Consider the following 19,403-nt stretch of genomic DNA (forward strand, 5'->3'; position numbering starts at 1 on the left):
CTGCAGAAAACACTGGCAGAAGGTGGAAGTTCCATGCAAGCACAAGCGAACCTATTCCTTCAAATGCGAAATGGGGATTATACATAGGGCACATTTCTTCTATGAATGGAGCAGTCTCCACTCATGCAGTCAGCCCTCATGTGCTCATTAGAGCTGGTGGAGAGGGCTGAATGCACTTGCACCAAAATGCCCAATGGCACAAGGGGAATCTGCAAGACTTACCAGTTATTAATAAAACGGGACACATATACAGCAGTTTTTTGAGTTTTCAAAATGCTTCATGTACATTTCCTCACTATTAAGTCAGTATTATTATCCCCCTGTTCTGGAGGGCCAGGATGTGGAAGGAAAAGTAAGGCAGAAAGAACTGTAACTCACCCAAGGCCATGGCTGAGATGAAGCTTGAATCATGGAATTCCTGCTCAGTTTAGACTATCAGCACAAATCAGAGCTGATGTGGTTGGAGTTGGTTGGCAACCTTCAGTCTCGAAAGACTATGGTATAAGCCTACAGCACCCAGTATTCCCAGGCGGTCTCCCATCTAAGTACTAACCAGGCCTGACCCTGCTTAGCTTCCGAGATAAGACGAGATTGGGGATCTGCAGGGTAACAGTTGCTACACCAGGATACCCAGGGTCAAAGTCATGCTCAGCCATGAAGTTCATTGGGTGACCCTGGGCCAGTCATGCTCCTTTACCCAAACCTACCCCACAGGGTGTTCTCAGTGCCTCCTTAATGGTAACCAAAAGAAATGCCTTCACCTGAATTTCTTTTTAGCCTTGTTTTTAAATTTTACCACCTAATTTGGTTTCAAGTGTCACTGCTTCTCCCATCTAGTGCTAAGTATACTGTACCTCTGTGCAAACTCTCTAGGTGTGTTTACTTTAGGACTGTTTCTATATCTCTTGGCCATTTACAGATTTCCTCCTATATTTTGTTTGGTGGGAAAATTGTCCTTTAGAAATTAAGTCAAACAGGACTCTGTTTAAGAAGCACTTGTCAAGGGACAATTTCCTCTGCTGTCACTCAGATAAAAGACACATTCCAGTGTTTTGATAACTCCACACCTTGTTTTCTCAGATCAAACAACACAAATATATCATGGGGCCCAATCCTATCATTTCTCTCCCCTGCTGATTCAGCACATGCTGCATCCTGCTGGAGGGGGGGCAGTCCCAGATGATCCCTTACCCAAGTGTAAGCCTCTGGCGCTGAAGCAGGTCTAATTGGACTTGTCACCCATTTTGCTGGCACAAGTCTGAGTGGACCCAGAAATGTGGATCGAGGACAGAAAGGGGGGGTAGGATATCGGTGGGACCCTTCTAGCCCTCATCGGGTCCCCGTTCCACCTCATTCCTCCCCCTCCCTGCCTCCCTCCCACCCCCACATTGACTTTTGCACTCAGGGTCATGAAGGATCAGCTGGCAGGCCATTGTGGCCACTCACTGCTTGTATCACATTCGTGATCACATTTGTGACTGCCTTACGCAGTTGGAACACTAATTCCAGCAGTGTAAAAGTGTCTTAGGATTGGGCTGCCCATCTAATTCTGGATCTACAAAGTGCAGAGCAGGAATGGAAAGATTTTTATGCAGGGTGTTCGAAGCACTTAGGTCTATGACCATGTCAAGAATAAGGGTCTTTTTCAGCGGTTCAAACAACAAACTAGTCCTTTCTTTATATATTGTTATTATTAAGAATATTTATATACCATTTTTTGTCAGAGTTGTTTACAAAGCGGTTTACATAGGAAGATAAATCAGATACATTACACTCACGTTCGTCTCAAGCCTGCAGCAGCATCAGTATATACTTTACCCCCATATAATGATTCAAAGTGATGCTGGCAACAGGACCCTGAAGCAAAACTCAGCACTCGACCCTTTCCATGGAACCCCCACCCCATCTCTCAATGGTGCATTGAGCTCTGCCACAAGTACGGAGAGTTCAGGGGTTGGCCTGGCCAGGCAATCTTTCTAATGGGCTAGTGTCTGAACTGTTCATTTCTGAAGTCACCCAGATTCATAAGGGACTGATCTGTTCTAGGAAGAGAGCAATATTCCTGTATCATAGTAACTACTATGAATCATTTCTCCTCCCATCTTTGAAAAAAACAAACAAACAAACAAACCTGTAGTTGCCTTTGGTCCTCTTAGAGGGAGAGAGGCAGGGAAGAAATATGATAAATAAATAAATAAACTGTGCTAAGATATAATTCATCAAGGGAAGACCTGAAGCAAAAGATGGTTTCAGAGCTCTCCCAAACTCAGCCCCTGTGGCCAGGACCATATCAGCCTTCATCTCATGGAATTTCTAAGACATCTATTAAAACACTCAAATTGAGGTAGAAAAAGTTGCTTGATGCTATTCTTGGAGCAAATCACAGAAATTCTTGACTAAATAAAGCTAACATGGTATAAATGCAGCCAAGTCGTGCTTCGGCTGTCCAGAACACACACACCCCTCATTCACAGCAGGGTCATTGTTCGAAGAACTGACAGAGAAGGTAAGCCCTGCTTCGTAGCCCCTGAATACGGCAAGCCCTGCTACGTTATATGCACAAAAGAAAGGGGTTACATATAAAGAAGTTTCAGGAATATATTTATATTCACCACCTTTCTAATAATTAACAGATGCTGAATTCCCTTGGCTTATTCTTCATGGTTTAAAGTTTAACTCCAGGCTCAATGAGGCAAATATGAACAGAGGGGTTTGAGGATAGTAGCCTTTGTGATTCTCACAGCACAATCCTAACTGCATGTTAGGTTGGTGCAAGTCCCTTGCATGGAGATACACTGGCACACGGAGACTGAATCCAGCCTCCATGGCAGCATGCATAGGATTAGGCTCACAGGCTGCAATCCTACCCACACTTTCCTGAGTGTAAGCCCCATTGACCACAATGACTTACTTCAGAGTAGATTCACTTGGTGGAACAGGACTGGCTCCCCCTTATGTAATTATTTTATTTTAATTTAATTATTTATAATTATTTATTTTAATTTTTGATGATGTCACTTCTGGCCATGACATCACTTCCAATGGGTCCTGGACAGATTGTCATTCTAAAAAGTGGGTCCCAGTGCTAAAAGTTTGAGAACTGCTGCAATAAGTTGTTAGTAAGTTGACACAGGGGTGGGTGTGTGTGTGTGTGTGTGTGTGTGTGTGTGTATTTCTGAGAGAGAGAGAGAGACTACAAGTTTTCAAAATCACTAAAATCAGAGTTTGGAGGAATAATACCATCATGTTATATATCAATGAGTAATTTCATTCAGAATGCAATGAAATAAACCACATTGAAATATCTGTGTTATGACAAAAGGTACAGCCAAAAAACTGGTGGGGGCGGGGCAATGGTACATCACCACGCCCACCTGGGGCATTGCCCCGCCCACTACATGGGGTGACGCGCAGCCCTCCCACACCTGCACGTGACTCAAATCCTAGTGACGCCACTGCCCTCAGACAATTTGTTTCGGGGGCTGCTTCACATCTGGTATCTTTTCTGCATTAGCATAAGAAAAACCAAAACATGTACACTGTCCTGGGTAAAACCCACCTGTGTGTCCAATAAATCACTATTACATACATTGGAAAGTGACAATGGTTTCAAAGCATGCATAATCACAACCAAATGGACACACCATTTTCACACGTAGTGATGTGCACATTTTGTACATGTTACTCCTGCAGGGCAAAAGTCCTGTGTGAAGAGCAGCCATCAAGTTAGTCCCATAAAAAGAAGTTTTAAAGTTGTAGACCTACTAGAAAATTAAGGCCAAATCAAATGATACTTCAGCTCCCGGTATATACCAACTACAAGTTGAGGTTTTACATAGGTCCTCTGTTCCCCTCACCTTAAGTACAACATGACTAAAGCAAAGAGATCAGGCATTTGCCTTTCTGTTTCAAGGCTCAGTTCAAGGTACTGTACTATTTTCACTTTTAAGCCCTAAATGGTTTGGGACCAGGGGACCAAAATGACTGCCTTCACCCATGTGTGTTCTTTCATAAGTTCTGGAAGTCCTGCTATATGTGCCTTTGCTCAATGAAATTAAATGGATGTCTGCTAGAAACAGGCCTCCTTGGAGATGGCACCAAGTTTGTGGAATTCTCTTCACAGAGAGACCTGCTGAGTCCTGCATACCTTCAGGCACCAACCAAAACTTTGCTTTTTAAAACTACAATCCTATACATACTTACCTGGGAGTAAATCCCTCTGAACTCAACGGGACTCAATTCTGCCTAGGACTGCCCTGTAAGACTTATCTAGCTCATGCTGCATTCTGTTTTAACCCCTAAATTGTGTTGCTCTTTAGTGCGCTGTTTTGCAGTGCATTATTTTATCTGGGTTGGGTTTGGGGATTTTTGCTATGTATACTGATGTTTTATTATTTTAATGTTTTGCTGTAAGTGCTTTGAATTATTTTTATAACAGCCCAATCCTAACCTGCCCTGCAGCAGGCAGGCTAGCGGGCCTGCGCTGCATCCAAGGCAGGATTAGAGCTGAAAACGGCTCAGCCTGGGGCAAGGGGAACTGTTTCTCCTTACCCTGGGTAAAGCCACAGCAACCCAATGGGGCTACTCGGATTTGCGCTACCTCAAGAGATAGCACAAATCTGAGCAGACTGGTACTTCACTGGGCCACCTGGGAACAGGGTTAGGATCTAGCATAACTGCCAGATCTTGGCCCCACCTCCCACTCCCAACCTTCCTCCTTCCCGCCCTCCCCAAGCCCCCCCCCCAGACCCCTGCGTCGGCCAAGCTCAGCCAAAGCAACTCACCCTCTCCCTGGAGTACATGTCAGAGCGGGGAGGCCAACACACATCTGTGCGCCAGCCTCTGTCTCCAATGAGTGGGGCAAAAGTGCTTGACGCCACTTTTGCAACACTCCTGGACCAGAGCAATGGACTTGCGCCAGCCCAAGGGTGTATTGCGCCCTAAGATATACATTTTAAAATGTGTAAACAAGATAAAAGAAATAAGTATTTCAACACATAATTTATTTGACTTTGTGGGAGAGAATCTGCCCCAATTCAGTTGTACAGAGTCAGAGAAATTCCATGTTTGAGTAAACATGAAATTGACCCCAATGGATCCTTTTCTTGTACCCACAAAGAAGGAAGCAGCGAAGGAAGAGGAGGGAGTGAAAGAGCCCAAGAGCTGCTCTGAGACATTACATGATCTGATTGATTCAGTTCAGTTCTAAAAATAGCTTGCAAAATTGTTTCCATGATTTAAATTGAACCTATTTCTACATAACCATGTTTTGTATCATTATCGTCATATTAATGTGGAACATACATTTCTTTAATCCTGTTAGATTAACAGGATTAATCTAACAGATTAATGGACCCAATCAGATCTAGCAGATTTTGGACCAATCCTATCCAACCCAAAATCTAGCAGATTTTGGACCCAATCCTATCCAACTTTCTAGCACTGATGCAACTGCAATGCAGCCCCAAGGTAAGGGATCAAATATTCCCTTACCTTGAGGAGGCCTCCATGACCGTCCCCGTCCCGTCCCGTCCCCCCACTGGAGGATGCAGAGCATGCCCCATTGGCATGGCTGCATCAGCACTAGAATGTTGGACAGGATTGGACCCATAGTTAAACATACTGTTAGGCATACTAATGGCCAAGCTCCTTAGGGGTTTTATTTTATTAACAGAAAACAGATTTTTGACTCTGTTTCAAATTGGTTTTAAGCCACAATTCAATCCACCCTGAACTATATTTTAGAATGCATGCAATACATCATGAAGATGATCTGTTTGTTCCCATAGGTTTAATTTCCTCCTCATCAGAAGGACAACTGAAAGCTCTGAGATTAAAAGAAAAATAGAAACAGATATTTTAAACCAGCAGAAAGAAAATAAGATAATTAATCCTATAATCAGAAGACAGAAAATCAGAAGTAAACATTCCCCCCCCTTGCCATTGCTTCTCATATTTAATTGCATATTTGGAACAAAAACAAAAAAAAGGCAAATAAGAAAGAGAAAAAAATTAAACTGCAGCTTTATAGGCAACTAGGAAAAAACTCAGCAGGTTATGAGCAATTTTTATCCTTTTATTGGTTCTCATTGCAATGTTGGCTAGTTAAATAACACCAGCAGTAGGCAATTCACTTTGCATTGGATGGATTAGACAAGGAAATGGAGGAATGGTCTATTGGAGGTTCTACTGCCTTTCAGCTCCCTAAGGACAACTTTCATGGGATAACCATGTACTCCAAGCCTATCTACAGCCTGAATCTTGGAGTAGCATGGGCCCATCCATGAAGCAGACAATGCAACTCACATCAAGCGCAGGTGGTGAAGGGGAATGGAAGATTCATGGTGCCCTCCCCTAAGCCTCTGATTCACTTCCTTACATTGCTCCTTCCTTGTTCAGAGTTTTAAGTTTAAAAGGGACATGGTCCCTTTAAACTTCATATGAGGAAGGAGGGCTTCCCTAGGACAAGCCTCATGAGATTGCACATAGGGGAAAGGTTCAGGTACATGAGTGACAGAGGACCAAAGAAGAAGGTTTTGTAATGGGCCCCGAAGGGCCCAGTTTGATGTAGAGAACATGGATCAAGGAGAGGAAGTAGCAAGCAAGCTATTTACCCATCTTTGGCCTGACCTCATTTTACCTTACCCTCTGGCCTTGGTTTCCATCTCGTCCAGGGGATCCAGATGCTCCTGGGACACCCTGTATAAAAAGACAAAGCAAGACAGATAGCATATTTCAAAACATTCATAAATTTAAAAATCAGAACAAATACATTTTAAATCTCGTAAATATTAGTACAACAAATGTAGACTTGAATATAAAATGTAGCACCCTGCCTCTTACCATGGGGATAATTCTACATGGCGAGGGCTGGTAAAAGATATGCCCTGGTTATCCGGGGGGGGGGGGGCACTACTTTAGGAAAGGAGGAACTCACTATGTTTAGGCTGCTGGTGGGGAATTTATTTCAATGCTCATATTGCAGAGTCCCAAATCCTTTTTTGTGATCCTCTACTCTTTAGTCACCCCCTCTCTTTTCCATCCAGACTGATTTCCCACCACCTCCTACACGCAACTTCTTTGTCTTATATCAGGTCCAATTGGAGCTCCGATTGGCAAAGGTTGGGCTCTAGCCCTGTCACCCCACCACTGACCAGCCACAGCCAGACAGCAAAAGTCTGCTGTACCTCTATGGGCACTTCATCAAGAGCATCAATGGACCTGGCATGGGACTAATCTGGATCAGAACTGTTGCAAAGGGAGAGTTAAAGCCCCATCTCCTGCCATGGTCCCAACGTGAACTGGTCTCCCCGTGGCTGCTATTTAATAAAGAAGAATTAAGTGCATCAGTTCTAAAGGCACACATTAAAAAAATAATGTGTCTTTTCACCTAAAGACAAGAAAAAAATAATTTTTGCCTTAGTAGGAGTTGATTCAGCGTTCAAAAAGGCCACAGAATAAAGCCCCTGGTCTTTTCAACTTAAATGGAAATGTGTGACACAAAAAGTTGGAAATTGGGAGATTGGGAAAAGTAGGGAAAAGTAGGAGTAACCCTGTACCTTTGCTCCAAAACACGAGGTCAGAATTACTTCCTGTTTCCCTCCCAAACTTGCCCTGGACAATAGCTATACAAGTGCATTTTTGGTTTGCGACTGGGGAAATCACACTACACAGCACGTTGTGTAGGTACAAACCTTGGGCCTTTAGTGAGTGATGGAATTGTTTTGGAAGAATGGGATGCAAAGACATGTTGGATACACATTCTTCTGAAATATTCAGTGACTGACGAAATGCTGGACATTTCATATTAAAACACATTTAGATATGTTGTGTTATTTAGATATCAGATTAATACAGCTCTTACCTGTAGCCCAGGACGGCCAATTTCACCCATTTCTCCTTTTTCACCAGTTGGCCCCTGATAATGAATTATCATAGAGTTAAACGTGGCAGGGACTGATGTTTTATGGGTCGGGAAGCAATAGGAGAAATGCAGGGACTGGCTAGGCTGAACATGGACATGACAGCCCCCTTTGCTGACCCTTGAAGCTCCACCCCAGTCCTTTGAAGAAGCACCAACTGCTGCTACTAGTGTCCACCATAACTCAGGGAAGCTTAACAGTTGAAGTAAGCAGCCGGTACAGTAGTGAACTACACTGCTACCAGTAGACTAGAGTGGCAATGCTGAAAGAGGACCATTCACCGACTGCCTGGTTAGCTTTCCCAGTTTTTTTCATGCTGCAAGAAGGGAATTCCCAGTTTGCTAGGGATCTGATATTGTGATGCACTGCATCTGGTCAAGCTTCAGTGTTGCACTGCTTCCCAAATTTACCTCCATCGTGACATCCCAACACCTGGAAAGAAGTGACAATGATGCAACAATCCAATGACATCATCACCACTTACTTCTGGGTTGGGAGACCAGACATGACCCTACAAACAAAGGTAAGAGGCTCAGATAAGAGAAGGGTTTTTACAAGCACACAAAACTGCACAAAGCAGCTCTGCTTCCTGAGCTGAGCCTCCTACCACTGTTTGTACTTCCTGCAACTGCTGGTCGCGTTGCAGTCTTGCTGCCAGGTAGCAGGCATCCTATGACACCCAACTAAGTGCCTCGCAATGCCCCAGGGTGTCGCAACATACACTTTGGGAGCCTCTACACTAAGGGGACATTCTGCTTCTTTTTTAAATAGCATGGCAAAATGTTTAAAGATTCTTGATTTCTGTGTAGCAAACAGGCTCCAAAAGAAACATTTTAGAGCTGAAGTGTCTCACATGTTGCTTTTCAAAATTCCAAGGCTTTAATTTCCATAAAATAAATACGATTGTAGCTTCTGACTACCTAAAACCTACCGGAAGTCCTTGAATAGAAAGTCCACTTGGCCCCTGAGGTCCAGGAGGCCCTTGAGGGCCAGGAACTCCAATTTCACCACGAGGCCCATCTGGTCCCTAATACAATAAAGATTGTCATAATCAAAAACTCTTCCACACAAAGGAAGTAACATCTTATACCAACTAAATAAGATTCAAATAAAGACCGCTAGCGCTGTGCACGCTATCGGCCATTGCCCCGCCCCACCTCGTGCGGGCAGGCTGAGGAGGCAGGCTCCCATTGGACCGCGTAGTTTGGCGCGGTGGGGGCTGAGCTCACGTGGGCAATTCCCGCCCGCAGGAGCTCAGTCCGGGGAGCAGCAGCAACCCCACCCGCCCTCCCTTTACACAGTCTGAGATTAGCTGGTTGCTCTCGCAGGGCCGGGTAGGAATTTTTTGCTGGCACCTTGATTGGCCGTAGGTGTCAGTTTTTTCGCCTACCCTAGACTGCTGTATTGGGAGGTGTGGTTCTGATAGGTTCTCTTTCCTCTGGTCACTTGGCGTGATGCGTGCGGGGCGGGGTAGGTAGGGCAACTCGGTGTCCATCCAGGGCAGCAAGGTCAAGGGGGGCAAGCCAGAACCGCCCACATGATGCCTAGCCGGCTCGAAGAGGTAGGCTGGCAAACCCCCCTGACTGGTCTGGCTACGCTTGCATGGTTTGCCCAGCGAGCCAGCTGGCCAGCTCCCCTGCCCCCTTTGGGGGTGACGTAGACAGGCTGTACCCAGTCGATCGACTGGTGGCAGCCCGAGTCAGTTGGTTCGCCCTTGAGCCCCGGGGGAGGTAGACGGCTAGGTCCGTTTCCCCCAATTTTAGGCCCCCGCACGCTGGGGGGCTAGCCCCCTGGCCCCATCTAGCCCTGCTGCTGTTTTGTGTTGTTGTTGTTAATAAAGTGGCCCTAGTTCAACCCAAGAAACCTCAGCCTGGTGTCTTATTTGGGGGGTCAGGGGTAATGTGAAATGGTATGTCAAGGAATGAATTAAGATGAATGAGGAGTTTAAAAGCCTTTTTTTGCAAAGACTTGTTTCAACCACCCAAATGTGAATTCTGAATATGAAAAGTCTATGAATTTACTTCCAAATGAATGGTGTTGACTTCTTCGTCTGACCAATCTCTAACTTCTAGCTTCTCTCCCCTATCTCCAATAATATGAAATGTCCCATAGATCATTTCAGACAAATATTTATTGTTGGAAAAGATTAAAAAGTGAGAATAAACCACTGCCATTGAAGTCAAGGGGAAAATTCTTCTAGTCCTTGATTGTGCCTACTGATTAATTAAGCAGAAGAGAAATTACCTTTGGACCTTGGTCACCACGATTACCCTTTGGACCTCTGAGGCCTGGACCACCCTGTAAAACATGTTTAGTGTTAGCACAAAATTACATTTCCCCATTCCCAATTCTTCCTGTGATGGATGGTCTGTTTTTTTTCCTTAATTTTTTTTTGCCTTTATTTCCTTATTTTTAGACACATCTAACCCCTCAGATGTGCAGGTTCAGCAGCCTAAGAAGATGCTGGGAAGCAGCTTTTATTCTTCTCATGATTGGATAGATTCAATTCTACCTAGTAACAAACCTGCTTTGACAACTGGACAGCAAGTGGTCTAAATCAGGGGTGGCTAAACCACAGCATACCACATGCCGTTTTTTATATAGAGAATCTTGAATGTGCCACTCCAGCGTTAACCTCTCTTATACTGATTACTGCAATATCTAAATAAAGCCTCCAAGTTCAAGGACAGTATATCTCTGGGTGACAGATGCTGCACAGCAAGAAACATGGGAATGCTGTGGCCTTCTTCAGCCTTTCCAAAGACACTTAGCTGGATGCTGAGGAGGCCAGAAAGGTCTCCTATCTCTCCTAACATTCTTTTCCCACCCTTCTCCCCATTTTCCGACCAGAGCAAATCTAGCAGTGTAGGCACCACTGTCCTGACTGTTCCACTGCAGCGTTAAAAACTTGGGGGTGTGCTGTGTAAGGAGTAGCAAAAAAAAATCAGGCGAACTCTAAACTACTGTGGTCCTTTCTTTGTTATTATTTAAATGTTTTTTTCAAAAATATAAGGCAAATTTGCATATGCCACTTAGAAAGTGTTTGTGTGCCACTAGTGGTGCTGCAAGTTGGCCACCCCTGGGTCTAAATAAAAGGATTGGGATCAAGGAGCCAGGTGAACACCACTCATCCAATCAGATAACTTGGTGACACTGTCAAACATTAGTTATCTAAGCCCAAGCACAAAGGAATCTCAGTGTGCTGTCCAGTAAGTGCAGGGACTGAGGATTCCTTGGACAGATGTAAGAGCTAGAATAAGTCTGCATTTGTAAGCAGAGGAAAACAGGGGATTAATTTTCTTTTCATTGGTTTGCTTTTTTTCACTCCACACCAGCTTGCAAACTTTACTAGTTAACAACTGGGGGGTGGTGGATCTTGGGCTATGCCAGGGCTATGCCTTTGGCTCTCTGGAGATTTGTTGGAGCCCGCACTGGCCCAACGCAACTGCTCTCAGCATGAGGATGACTGTTTGACCTCTCGCGTGAGCTGTGGGATGAGGGCTTCCTCCACTGCTTGCTTTTTCATGTCTGTGATGCAGTAGCAGCAGCAAAGAAAGGCCAGTCTTGCTTTGTGCAAGGCCTTGTATTGCAAGACCTTCCTTCATTCAGATAAGTTCATCTTTAATATATTCACTTATGTAAATTTATTCAAATTTATTCAAATTTTAAATGTAAATTAATTCTTTTTATCCCCCGCCCCCGACATAGTGTCAGAGAGCTGATGTGGCCCTCCTGCCAAAAACTTTGGACACCCCTGGGCTATGCCCTTGAGTAGCATCCCAGCTCCATCTGCTGGGCATTACTGGTTATATCCATTGCTCACTGTGCTTTTCATCAGTGAATTTAGGCATTTTTCATCTGCCTTCTCCTACCCATCCTCCTGCCCCTCCCCCATTTTTTAAAACTCATTTTCTTTTGAAGTTCAAAACTTATCTGAACTAGTGTAACATTATGACCTGTAGTGTTACACCAACACTATCCATAAATGAAACCTTACCGGTGGCCCAGGTGGACCATGAGGTCCCTTGCTGACTTCAGAACAAGAGCAAGCATGAGGAAGGGAGGGGCAGCTTTCTTCATCTCTCTAGTGAGAAAGGAAGTCCATGTTACGCCTGGTGCATTCCAGATTCACACAATAAACTTGCATATGTTTAAGGCAAGACACTCTGGTCATGGTACATGGCACCAAATCACATTCAAGAGCTGAAAATCAAACTGATTCATGGAGAGTTCCTGTTTTGTTTGTTTGTTTTTTTAATGTGCAAAGTAATGCCATTTCACACATAAAGGAGTGTGCATGAGTGTGTGCACAAGTGGCATTATTCTTCATAAAATATGCCTAATATATAGTCACCTTTTGATGACGATTCCAAATATATTTACCAGTGGTTATATGGCATCAGTTAGAAGTTTAAAGGAAAATCTTACCAAAGCTGGAAGTTCACAGCATTTGTCTCTATTGGCCCACGAAGTGGTACAAACAATATCAAACATCTGCAACTGGAACTGGTTTACAAACAGAAAAATAAAGCTGGTGTTCAGAAAATCAATGAAGTCAACTCAAAGGAAAAGACACACAGCCCAATCCTATCCTCCCCCTCACCACTGGCGCAGCTGTGCCGAAAAGGCGCATGCTGTATCCAGTTGGGGGTGAGGGAGCAGACAGATTTGGATGGGAAAGGCATTTAAATCCAACGACACTTATGTAAGCCTTCCGCTCTGCAGTGCATCTCTGTAGATTTCACTGGCACAAGTTTAAGGAGAGAAAGGGAGTGGGGAGGCTGCAGCCAGACCAGGCACACGCCATCCTCTCCGGATACACCCCCTCCCACAGTCTCCCTGCCCCATTCCAACTCCACTAGCTGTCCTTGCAATTCTATGAGAATTGCAGTCATTGCAATTCTATGAACACTTACCTGGGAGTAAATCCCATTGAACAATGGGACTTACTTCTGAGTAGACATGTATAGGCTTGTGCCCTCAGTTATTTATATAGATTTTTCCATATGGCTGGAACTGTGGGTCACACCAGATGTTTACTATTATTATTAACAGTATTTTAATACTACCAAGCACACGTTCACTCTATTCACATATAAAACAGCAGGGAAAGGGGGAATGTCTTTCTTTCACAGTAAAGGAAGTGTCCAGGAGAGGAGCACTAAACCATCTCCCTACTGTGCCTCATCTCCTCATCCCTTCAGTCACTTTTGTCCCTTCTCTGTTGGAGACTGGAAAGAGCTCAGAACAGAGACACAGGAAAGAGAGTTTCTGTATCATTCACCCAAGTGTTCATTTCAATGTAAATATAAGTCCCGATCATGTCAAGTTTGGCTCTCAGGTATGGGGATCCAAAAAACTAATGGAAATAATTCCATGAGCAGGACACTATGTTCCCACTCCCATCTCATAAACAACATCCTTCCATGCACTAATTACAAAGCAAAATTCATTTGGAAACTGATTGGAGTTCACAGAGGTATTGTGATATTGCGTGCGGATTAGCCATTCAGTGAAAAAACGTTGGACATACATATGTTCTGCATACATGCCCCTTTCTACCTCCATTCATCAGTATGCAGTTCACTAACGTCACTTTCTAATATCTCATAAATCAAGATTAGCCTAAATCCAAGGATCCAATCGAAAGATCCAGCAAGATGTTATAGTTTTCTGTACACTTATTTTATTTATTTCAGGCTGCAATCCTATCCACACTTTCCTGGGAGTAAGCCCCATTGACTATAATGGGACTTACTTCTGAGTAGACATGCATAGGATTGGGCTCTAGCAGTACTTAATTCCATGTTTCAGTCTCCAAGGAGCCTAAAAGGTTCACAACAATTAAAATGCAGAACAAAATGGCAGAAAACACAAAACTGTAAACTTTTCTCTCCCTTTTGTCCTTCTCCTCCTTACATGGCAGTTGGTGTGGGGGAAGGGCAAAATCGGAGCCATTTTCCCATCTTCTTAATTTTTTTTAAGAGGCAGCAGCAGGTGGAAAGCAACAATTACTTAGCAACAGTTGTTCAAAATGAATTACTGCACGTTTATGTTAAAATTGGCTGAATCAGCCATTCTTCTGTTTTTAAAAATATGACGTAGGTTGCTTCTTCTGATTCCAGTTGAGTTACTAAACAAGGGTTTGTTTTTTTCCTTGCTGCAAGACATTTTCTCCGCGGAATTTACATTCACTACATTTTTGCTTCATGAAGCCAAGATGAATCCACACACATCTGTGAACGGCTGGAGAGAACCGCAGTAAAATTAACTTACAAAATTTTTGAAAGAATAAGCAAACAGTTTCTCTGGGGTGTCTTTGGTGGCATTTTGCCTTCAGGTTATAAGAACATAAGAACAGCCCTGCTGGATCAGGCCATAGGCCCATCTAGTCCAGCTTCCTGTATCTCACAGTGGTCCACTAAATGCCCCAGGGAGCACACAAGACAACAAGAGATCTTCCTGTTTAGACAGGGTTCTAATATCTCTGCTGTGTGATTACCTTTCTTTCCCCACCCTGATATTAGTGTTTTCATCTGCTGTTTCATTTTGCTGCAAGGGGATTTTATTTGCTGTTTTATGGTCTTTATTTTGAGTTGTATTTTATAATGCGTTGGTTTCTAAAGTGTTTTATTTTATATTTGCTGCCTTGAGCTTTTTCATACAAAATGGAATGGATAGATATAAATATCTGTAAAGAATGAAGAAACCAAAGTGCCCAAAATATATTACCCTAGGCTAGAGCCCTATGTCTGCTATCATTTGCACACATGGGGAATGGTGACAATTCTGTGCAGTCATGTATGCATTTCTGTCTGGGCATGCTGAAATATGTTCTCCACAGATATCAGTAAGGAAGATTACTTACAAGGGGAGGCTTGTGTAAATAGTTCCTACATACAGAGGTGATCTGGTGGGTTTCACCTGGTACTACGCTTACTTTTAGCAGTTTGGCATCCGAGAAGTTCAGGTGTGACATCATCTAGTCTCCAACAACTTTCCAGGCTATTGCATTGCTTTAAATGTGATAACTAGACTGCCTCATTTGGCAATCTTCCACCTGCTCCAGGCCCAATTGTTTTGTGTCTCACCAGTGAATGGTGAAAACATCATCAGAGGCAAGAGCGTGAGACATTTGCATCCGGAGAAGGCTGAGGATCACCAAACAGAGGCTTGGGTGGTGTAGTGTCGTTCCCTTCTGAGAGTGTCATCCAATGCAGCCCACATTGGCCACACCCCTGTTGTGACACCACTGTTTGCACATATGAAGGTTTGGTAGATTCAGGTGATGCTCTTCAGCCACAGCAATCTGTATCTCCAAAATATAGCTGAAACATTTAAATGAAAGTAATAGTTTGGCTGTGTGAAATGGAACACATTCACCACATTGCCTAGCCATTGTGATAAAATATCATACTATAATGGCATTACACAGGACTATAGCAATGTCGAAAGCATGCGCTGATGAACAAATTCTTTATTATTAACAATTACAGTATTTCTATTGTGCTTTTCCATACAAAAAGCACTTTCAAATTTATTATCAGGGTGCCAAGCATAGTTGAGAATGGATGCTTTTTTCCCAGGACTTCAAGTTACAAGCATAACCCTGGATAACCTCAGCGAAAAAGGCACTGACTATCTGCTTGGCTGAAATACAACTCCATTGTTTTCAGGGAGGTCATAAATGCACCTAGTTACTTAACTGCCTGGATGATAGTGTAGCAGCCAAACCTAGGATTCATCCTGAAAAATACCAAACAGCTAAATAAGAGCACATGCTTCATTATAGTTAGTGATGAACTGTCACTTTTTTCTTTTACTGAAAGTGCTTTACTGCAAAATGTAGCTATCTCTTGAAATGCATACTTGCCGTCTTACATAACCACCAGCCAGTTCACTTGAAGGCAACTGAAATGTTTCTGTGGGTGTGCAGTTTACTAAACCACTTACAATTCATACGGTTTTGACTTTCCCAACAAAAGCCATCGTTTCTTTCCTTTTCTTCTTACAAAGCACCCTTTAACTGTAACCTTTTATAAGTTCATCTGTGTCTTCCAGCTCTTGGAATGTAGTCACAAAAGGTTGCTCTGTTCAATTGTTTTCTAAGGTTTGATGAATTTATTGCCCATGTTTAAGCTTGAGGCCTGACAGCATTTTTTAAATTTATTTTTTGGTCCAAAGAAAGATAATTTGGGTAAAAGTTTTGGACAGGCCAACATTTCAATAATATAGCTGAAAGCTGCATGCTTTAGTTAGCCGTAGTCAAACTGAGGCTTAAGGTCAAGAGAAATCTGGGTCAAGGGAGTTCAGAAAGCAAGGTAGATTATCCAGTTTTGAAATCAATACATTCTGAAAGCTCTCTCTCTCTCTCCCCCCCCCCCATCAGTTCTCCACAGACTGCAATGGCACAGCTCCTGAAGATACATTTTCATCTTTCCAAAACTAACTCAATATAAGGAGGAGTGCTTTTCATGACAATGTCAAATGATGGGAGCAACTGGGAAAATGGTTTGGAGGGATCATCAACCTTGGAGCAAGGTTCTCCTTGGAATCTCACTTTCCAAAATATAAACACTTGCATAGATACAGAGCTCCATTTTTTGTCTCCGCATAGTTGCTGGGACTAGAACCTTCAGATCTGTGCTCTGGTACTCCACGGAGCAAACCAAGAGCTGCAGGACAGCAGATTCCCTGGGCAACATCAAATCCAGGAGAACTGCCAAGCTGCATACTTGCTGGTTTAACAGAGGCAGAATTAGTGCCATCTTGAAGCACAACAGAACAACTTTGTTCTCTGACAAAGCACCAAGTACCCTTCTTACCTACTGGACCCAGCCCCCTCTGAAAGTCTAAATAAGTCAGGGCAGGCAGGGGTCATGCATATGGATGACCTTACACTAACAAGAATCCTATCCATATCCTCAGATTGCACAGGCTGAAAGGAATCGAAAATATCTGGACAAATCAGTGCAAGGGATTGTCTCTAAGAACTGTCTCTAAGAACTGTTAAAGGGGAATCCAAGATGAGATAGAGGTGAATGATTTTATTGTCAAAATGCTGAATAAACAAGTCACAGAGGGCCACTGAGGTTTCTTCTTCTACTTCAATAAAATCAGATGTAACAGACCACATACCATCCAGAAAAAGTTTTGCTGCATGACTCTCTGCAGACAAGATGGTGGCAGGAACATAAACCTTCTTCACTGCCATCACCACCACAGAGCAGTCTCTCAAATGTGCCCTACCCTTTGTTTGGATGGACACATCATGACTCTTTGTCCATTATCACTCAAGTCAGTGCTCCAACTGCTTCACTGTCAGCAGTTCCCCAGAAAAGCCACAGAGCCGACTTAGCTCTGCAAAAGGAGAGAGTATGCTCAGGAACGTGTGAGTCAAGAGTTCAGGTTGTCTCCCCATTCCAGAGGCTGACCAACACCTTGACAGAAGGGACTACCACAGTGATAGGAAACTCCCCCAGAACCACCAGAAATCCATCAGGCTTTTTAAAAGGTACCCCACACCTGCAGAGGTCTGACAGGTGTAAACCTAACCAGGTAGTGATGTTTCTGAGATAAAGACGTACCCACCACCAAATCATCATCAAGTTGTCTAGAGGCAGATACCAGATTCACAATGTGTGGATTGTGTGGGACCTGTTATTAACTGGGATAGGCCTGTGGTTGCCATGGCAGCCCTGAAATTCTGAGCTGTACTTCCCACAAGCACCTCAGTGTGGACATTAGTCCTAAATGGTTAGTCTTTCTACCGACACTTCTTTTCCTGGAACAGCTTATCCAACCATTGATGCCATACCTCCCTCTTCCCATTACTATATGTATTCAAGCACCCATCTCCCTCTCTGGAACCCTCACCCTATACAGACATATACTGATTTTAAGCAAACAAACACCTCCCCCCCCCCCCAGAAAAAAAAGATGGGGGAAAACCCATAGGGAAATCACATGCCATTTGAAGAGATCACAAGAAACTCTCAACTATTTCAAACCAGAAGTCAACAAAAAATGATGCCCAAGTTCAAGCTGACTTTCAACATCTCCAGCCAGAATCCTTGGGACAGGGGAAAATCCCCACTCCCACCACCATGTGCTCTCACCATTGGATGGAACTTGGCAGGCTATTCCACAACTTTATACATCCTAGAAACCCATAGCAACCTCCCCTTCTCAACAGAGGCCATTCCAAGGACAAAAGAGCTGCTGAACCTCTTTCCTTTTGCTCCAAATTCCAAGCTGTTCACTTACTGGTGCAGAGTTGTCCCTGGGTCCTCTTGATCGAACCATTCTCCCCAGAACTTCTATCCCATCAGAAGTAATATTGCCTGCTGCACTGATGGCTTTCTCACCCACTTGTTTGCAGTCAATCACCACTTTAGCAGTTGTTTTGCTGATAATGACATGTAGCTAGCAGAGAACGAATACACAAAAAAGATAACAAGAAGGCATGGTGCACAGGAGCTAGAAGCATAATTGTTTATCAATGACAGCATTTCTAATACTTTTCAAACTTTCTATATTCAAAAAGACTGTACAGGGAGAATGAAAGGCCAGCATTTCAAGGTGTAGATCAAAATGCAACTAACAGCTAAGAAGGAACGGAGATCAAGGTTTGCGCACCATTCCGTTCCGATTTTGGTGCTAATGGGTTATGTCTTTAATTTGAAATATTTATACCTTAAATTTCAAACAAAAGTAGGTGGAAATAATTTATGCATGCAAGTTTTCTTAAATATTTATTTTCCATCAGATAACTGTAAGAATCTGATCAAAATTAAGTTGTGGCATTATTTAGTGACTGCGTATGAACCAACTCAGTTTCCTCTCCTGTTGTGAGGTAGACCACAGCTGTGATACAAGGACATCTGCAAGAGGGATCTGAAGGCCTTAGGAGTGGACCTCAACAAGTGGGAAACCCTGGCCTCTGAGCGGCCCGCTTGGAGGCAGGCTGTGCAGCATGGCCTTTCCCAGTTTGAAGAGACACTTGGCCAACAGTCTGAGGCTAAGAGGCAAAGAAGGAAGGCCCATACCCAGGGAGACAGACCAGGGACAGACTGCACTTGCTCCCAGTGTGGAAGGGATTGTCACTCCCGAATTGGCCTTTTCAGCCACACTAGATGCTATTCCAGAACCACCTTTCAGAGCGCGATACCATAGTCTTTCAAGACTGAAGGTTGCCAACATGTATGAACCAAGTAATCTCTTGTGAGTAACAGGTGATGCTCTCTCAACTGGAGGCACTTCTCCATTCACTTTAATGGAGGAGGAGGATAGCTCCACTCACTCACAGTGAAGTTCCACAATACATTGAAATGAATGGAGAAGAATATATGCACATGACAATACCCATTCATTCGTGTATACATGAGATTCCGGCTTAGGAAATTTATCTACATTCAATCCAGATGCACTGTGAAATTATTCACTTCATAAAGGGTGAAAATTAACTTCATCTGCATTGTG

General features: G+C 43.5%; 1 protein-coding gene across 5 annotated transcripts in view; it reads right to left on the reverse strand.

The window, feature by feature from the left end:
- Positions 1-19,403, reverse strand: part of COL14A1 (collagen type XIV alpha 1 chain) — a 161,205-nt gene that overhangs the window by 30,264 nt on the left and 111,538 nt on the right. For all 5 annotated transcript variants that reach the window (XM_066623748.1, XM_066623746.1, XM_066623744.1 and 2 more), the window contains exons 34-40: positions 18,189-18,347; positions 12,351-12,428; positions 11,920-12,006; positions 10,167-10,220; positions 8,854-8,949; positions 7,865-7,918; positions 6,646-6,699 (exon numbers count right to left, since the gene is read on the reverse strand). In XM_066623748.1, the coding sequence (XP_066479845.1) occupies positions 6,646-6,699; positions 7,865-7,918; positions 8,854-8,949; positions 10,167-10,220; positions 11,920-12,006; positions 12,351-12,428; positions 18,189-18,347 (582 nt within the window). The remainder of the gene's footprint in view (positions 1-6,645; positions 6,700-7,864; positions 7,919-8,853; positions 8,950-10,166; positions 10,221-11,919; positions 12,007-12,350; positions 12,429-18,188; positions 18,348-19,403) is intronic.

Source organism: Tiliqua scincoides, chromosome 4 (genome assembly GCF_035046505.1).
Source record: "Tiliqua scincoides isolate rTilSci1 chromosome 4, rTilSci1.hap2, whole genome shotgun sequence".
In the NCBI taxonomy this organism is placed as follows: Eukaryota; Metazoa; Chordata; class Lepidosauria; order Squamata; family Scincidae; genus Tiliqua; species Tiliqua scincoides.